This window comes from Nycticebus coucang, chromosome 10, assembly GCF_027406575.1.
Source record: "Nycticebus coucang isolate mNycCou1 chromosome 10, mNycCou1.pri, whole genome shotgun sequence".
NCBI lineage: Eukaryota > Metazoa > Chordata > Mammalia > Primates > Lorisidae > Nycticebus > Nycticebus coucang.
The window spans coordinates 12,704,932-12,710,931 of record NC_069789.1 but is presented as its reverse complement, the minus strand read 5'-3'; the positions used below and the strand labels follow the sequence as shown (position 1 = coordinate 12,710,931).

Here is a 6,000-nt window from a genome sequence, read left to right as displayed (position 1 = left end):
TTCTTTCTTTTTCTTCTTCTTCTTTTTTTTTTTTTTTTTTTTTTATCACTGGAGAAATTTATACCACTGGAATGAGTGGCAGGATTAAGTCCCAACTCAATCAAGGATTGGTTATATGGTAAATATTTAGTCTTATAGCTTGGCCATTATTAATAAAGAATTTCATTGAGAATTCCCCAATCCATAATAACAACATACTACCCTTAAAAACACACCTCCCTTCCCACCCTCTTGACCAAAGGGTGATATAGCTAGTGAAGCAGTACTTGGAATCAACAAGGAGGGAAGTTATGTGATCACCAGGTGATCAACCATAGCTGTTCTACATTAAATAAATCCACTGAATAAGATCCATTGGTTTCTCTATCTCACTTTCTGGGATATTAGAAATCAAGTCTCTAGAAATGAAAAAGAATAATTGAAATTGTTTGTCTTCACTGTAAAAACATGTATATGTGTGTTAATGTTATTTACGCCGAAGTGACCCAAGAGAACATTCCATTGTATTGTTGATAATCCAGGACTTCCCTAGGGTTTCTGTATTGTATTCTTTTCATCCACATTTGTGATCAAAAGCTGTGGGTTTTGTTTTCTCTTCTGGGTTCTCAGGGAGGACTGATGTGAGTCTATCGGAATCCCACAAAGACCGTTTCAAGAGAAAGATTACATACACCACATGGTAATGCTTAGCATTTATATAGGTTCTTTTGATTTCAAAACAAGTTATAAATATTTCCTACCATGACAACATTCTTGCGAGGTAGGTAAGTATTACTGTCTACATTACCAAGAACCCCAGGCCAAGGAGTGAAAAACTCTGTTCTGAGCCACAGAGTCAGGAATAACATTGGAACTGGGCATCCTGGCCACCTGCTGTGGGCTACGAAGAGCCCATGCTTCTCTCTAATGTAGCAACAGTCTCTATTAATACAGGATTATATATTGTATAGATATAAAACAACACACAATAATGTCATAGAACAATAATTCAATATTTCTGTTTCTTAGTAAAATATGTTAAGCACAGTATTTAAATTGCATTTCTCTGAAAAGCATTTGGTATATTAAATAGCAGAAGGTATATTAAATAGCTCTATAAACGTTTGCTGGCATACTCTTAATAGCATGATTCTAAAGAAATGAAAATCCACTGATGCATAGAGATCTTTCCTTTATAATACCATAAACCAAACAAAAATGTGAAAAACTACTTTATTCTCAAAATGCAGACTTAATAGCTTGCTGTATATTAGCAGGTGGCTACATAATTTCTCGGAGCTTGAGAGAAAGGAGACATATTGCTGACCGTGATTTAAAACACCAATTTGGTAGGGGGAAAGATGAAAATTAAAGATTGCTATTTCCATTCGGAGAAATTTATACCTTTTCAAAAGATGTTATCATACTTAGAACTAATGTTGGGGTTGATATTGCGACACTGCATAATGGGAACATTTTGTGAGAAGAGAAAATGATATGAAATGAAATCTATAGTATTGGAAGAAATGAACAAGATGACAGCAAAGGGCATTTTTCAAGAGTGTTAAAGGCATGATATGTAAGCCGGTTACGCTGAGATGACCGTATAGGTCTTGGAGATAGTTTACAAGGATAAATACTTGGTTTATCAGTCTCTTCTCCAAGGCAAAATCTTCACCTTCTTCTCTAAATCAGCAGTTCTCAGCATGGTGTTAAAGGGCTCACCTCATGCTAAGCTTCCTAAGAACTGACCGGGGGGTCAGCAGAAAAATTTCTAAAACTAAAAAAGAACAGGAATCAAACTCTTAAAATTTGTATGCAAACGTAAAAACTAACTTCTAAGCCAGAATGACATTCTCTGTCAGAAGTAACAAATACAAAAGTCTTAATTTCAGTACACGGGACGCTAAGATATTGTTAGATAGATATTATACGTCATTCAGAGAATAGTTTTGTAAGTGTGCTTTTTTCCCCTAAAAAAAGACATATTAAATTGGTTTTCTCTCTTCCTTTATATATAAATATGAAAGATGGAGCTGTCCGTCGTTTTGTTCACATTATACACTCCAGGGCTCCTTCCCGCTGGCATTGTAGTACGTGGCAGTTTTGTTTGAGGGGGGTTTGAGTTTGAACAGGCTTGAGCAGTTCGGCTGTTTGGTTGGCTGTAAGGTTTTGGCATAAGGTGAGTACCAGTCCCTTTCAAACACATCTTTAAGTTGTTTTATAATGCTCCTGTTGTTCCTCACGTCTGCCTGGTTGATAACAAGGCCGGTGCCGGCGTTGTGGGTAAAATCATTCCCTACCCAATCAAAATTTCCTGCAAACAAACAAAGAAATATCAGTAAGGAGCTGGGGGTCCACTGGGAATATTCTCCAAATAATCAAATACGGAGGAGAGTTTATTAAAAAACGTCGTAAGCCGGCGGCGCCTGTGGCTCAAAGGATTAGGGCGCCGGCCCCATATGCCGGTGGTATTGGGTTCAAACCCAGCCCCAGCCAAAAACTGCAGAAAAAAAAAATTAAAAAAAAAAAATCATAAGCACCCAAGGAGAGGCTGAATTATGTTGACAGCTCCAAGAAAAAAAGAAAGAAAAAAATTCCCAGAAAACTTACATATGGCATATTAATATTTGCATATTATTTTGGCATTTTCTTCAGCTTTGCTCAATTTGGAACTGAAAACAAGGAATCTGCTGTTCTTTTTTGTAAATGTTATTTCTTATTGACGCTCTCAAGACACACTAAACACAGCAACATTTAAGCATCTTATAGTAAGATGCTTAAAAATGCTGTGAAAAGTTATTACCTTCCCAAAGAGACATCCAATCCATATGTACACATGTGGGATTCTAATTTTAATGCTCTGAAGCTTTCATAGCAAAGAAAAAGCTGGGGCAGAGTACGTGACTGTAAATGATGTCCCTGTCCTGGGATCAGGTCCTCTCGGCCCAGGAATCAGGGCAGTTGCTGTGAGAACAGGCTGTCGAGTCTGTCTACCTGGGCGTGAGGGGGATTGTCACTTGCTAGGGCTGCTATGACAAACTGCCACAGACTGGGTGGCTGAAATGACAGAATTTTATTGTCTCCCAGTTCTGGAGACCAAAATCAAGTTGTCAGGAAGATTCGCTCCTTCTGGGAGCTGTGAGGGAAGGTTCTGCTCTGGGCCTGTCTCCTTGGTCTGTAAGTGACCACATTCTCCCTCCGTCTCCTGACATTGCTTTTCCCCTATGCATGCCTGCGCCCCAATTTCTCCCTTTCATAAGGACATTAGTCATATTCGTTTAGGGCCCACCCTAATCACCTCTTTTTTTTTTATTAAACCATAGCTGTGTACATTAATGCAATCATGGGGTACCATGTTCTGGTTTTATAGACCATTTGACATATTTTCATCACACTGGCTAACATAGCCTTCCTGGCATTTTCTTAGTTATTGTGTTAAGACATTTGTATTCCACATTTAGTAAGTTTCACATGTACCCTTGTAAGATGCACCGCTAATCACCTCTTTTTAACTTGATTGTCTCTGTAAAGACCCTAATCTCCAAACAGGGTCATACTCAGTGGTAGTGGGGGTAGGAGTTCACATGAATTTTAGAGGGACACAGTTCAGGTCTTATCGAGTTGAAAGGCTGGGATCTGCCCCAGAAGAGGCTAATGCTGCTCTTGGTGGTCCATCTTCAAGGTGAGAGCAGATAAAAGGGCTGTGCTACCCAGAAGTCCCACACAAACCTCTGATCTTCGGTGTACTAAAGGTGAGTTAGGATCCTGAAATGTGGAGGAAGGAGCAGGCTCCAGTAGGACAATAAAGGTTCCTCCTCAGGAGAATCCAGTGCCATTTACTGATTTCTTCTTCTTCTTTTTTTTTTTTTTTTTGGGAGACAGAGTCTCACTTTATCGCCCTTGGTAGAATGCAGTGGCGTCACAGCTCACAGCAACCTCCAACTCCTGGGTAGGTGATTCTCTTGCCTCAGCCTCCCGAGGGGAGGGACTACATGCGCCCGCCACAAGGCCCAGCTATTTTTTGTTGCAGTTTGGCCGGGGCTGGGTTTGAACCCGCCACCCTTGGTATATGGGGCTGGTGCCCTACTCACTGAGCCACAGGCACTGCCCTCTTTGAATATTTTTACACCAGAACTATCTTTCAGTTTAGGGAGTTAATGTTTTGTTAAAATGTTTCAAATGAACTCATTTAAAATGTACTATCTATAGGGAAGAAGAAAGGAGAGAGCAAGGAATCAATATTTGCTAAGGATATAAGCAGATCAGAGACAGAGTTAGGAGCTTATCATATGTTATCTTGTCTAATCCCCATACCACTACCAAAGGGCAGGTGCTATTACCCTCACTCTATAGACACGGAGACAGAGGATTATAGAAGTGATGTGATGTTCTCCCCGCTTCCAGTTTGTGTCAGTGTTAAAAGAGGTTTTTCTGACTCTGAAAGACTTGCTTAATTCATAAGAACATTAGGATAGAGGTGTAGGCCACTGCTTAGGGTGCTCACATCTTACTGTAAACCCTACAATGTAAACTAGTCACACCTGAGTGTCTGACAGCTGATCCACCCCAAGTAACTGAACCAAAATTACCCCCAGTAACTGAACCAAAATTTCTCGCTTTTCATGAAATGATTTTAAGGTGTGCTTTTTTCTTTGTCAATTTAGAAAGAAACTGATTTCATTCTACTCTCTATGTGTTTAAATTCATGAACACGAGAAAATGCAAATAATCGCATCTTGGGTCACAGAGGGGGACAAGGGAATAAGATAATATTTCACATTCCAGAACACCCAGAATGAAATACACTTTAAAAGATTCCAATGCTTGAATCTAATGATGTGATCTAATCTAGTAACAATTATTGAAAGTGGAAAAAGGCAGGACATCTTCACACTGACCCAGGAGCTAGTAACTGTGCCTGTGGCCAGGTGCACAGTCTGTAGTCAAAGGCCGCAGGGGATCAGAGGCCTGGGAGCCCTGGATTCTAGACCTAGATCTTTCCCCTTATATCTGCATGTCTCAGTCATAGGGCCCAGGCTTCCTTATTTCTTACTTATTTATTTACTTATTTATTTCAGATTAATATGAGGGTAGAAACGATTAGGTTGCAATGTTTGTGTTTGTTAAGTAAAGTCCCTGTTGTGGCTGTGCCCCTCACTCAGAAGGTGTGCCATGTACCCTGACATTGTGCCCATTAGGTGGGAGCACACCAAAGCTTCCTTACTTCTTTTTATTTTTTTAAGACAGAGTCTCACTGTGTTGCCCTTGGTAGAGTACTATGGCATCACAGCTCACAGCAACCTCAAACTCTTGGGCTGAAGTGATTTTCTTGCCTCAGCCTCCCAAATAGCTAGAACTATAGGCACCCACCACAATGCCCGGTTATTTTTTGGTTGTTGCAGTTGTCTTTGTTTTAGTTGCCTGGGCTGGTTTTGAACCCGCCAACCTCGGTGCTTGTGGCCGGCACTGTAACCACTGTGCTACAGGTGCAGAGCCCAAAGTTTCCTTATTTCTAACCTGCAGATGATTATTCTTCTCATTGAAGAGAAACAAATAAGATGAAGCAAATGCTTTATACATTTTACTCATTTACTGAATTTGGAAAAAAAGAAATGGATACAGATTCCATTTTCCTACATGCCACAAGCATGTGAAGGAGCTTAGGAAATTTCACCCAAAATATAACTCCTTGGATGAAAGAGCATTTTGAATGAAAAGCCCTTAGAGATCAACAGGCCTTGAAAGAGGCTTTCCATCTGTGTGCATGAACCGGATAGATCCCCTCCCCTCTGCCATCTCAATACAGCAGAGCCTCGGTGACCATCCAAGGGGCTGTAACAAACAGGTCAACACACAGAGGTGGTCGACATAAGGAACTCGGTCTGCCTGTACTGATACGTACATGTGGTGCATGTCCAGTCTATGAAAATTAGGTCAGCTTTAAGGAGGCGGTCAATGTAGGGGGTGGTCAACTATGGAGGTTCTACTGTATATCTCAGGAGAAAAGGTCAAAACCAC

General features: G+C 40.5%; 1 protein-coding gene across 4 annotated transcripts in view; it reads right to left on the bottom strand.

Moving 5' to 3' along the window:
• Window positions 1-975: 975 nt before the first annotated feature.
• PLD5 (phospholipase D family member 5) overlaps window positions 976-6,000 on the bottom strand; it is a 400,042-nt gene continuing 395,017 nt past the window's right edge. For all 4 annotated transcript variants that reach the window (XM_053607901.1, XM_053607904.1, XM_053607902.1 and 1 more), the window contains one exon: window positions 976-2,296. In XM_053607901.1, the coding sequence (XP_053463876.1) occupies window positions 2,037-2,296 (260 nt within the window). In that variant the 3' untranslated portion in view covers window positions 976-2,036. The remainder of the gene's footprint in view (window positions 2,297-6,000) is intronic.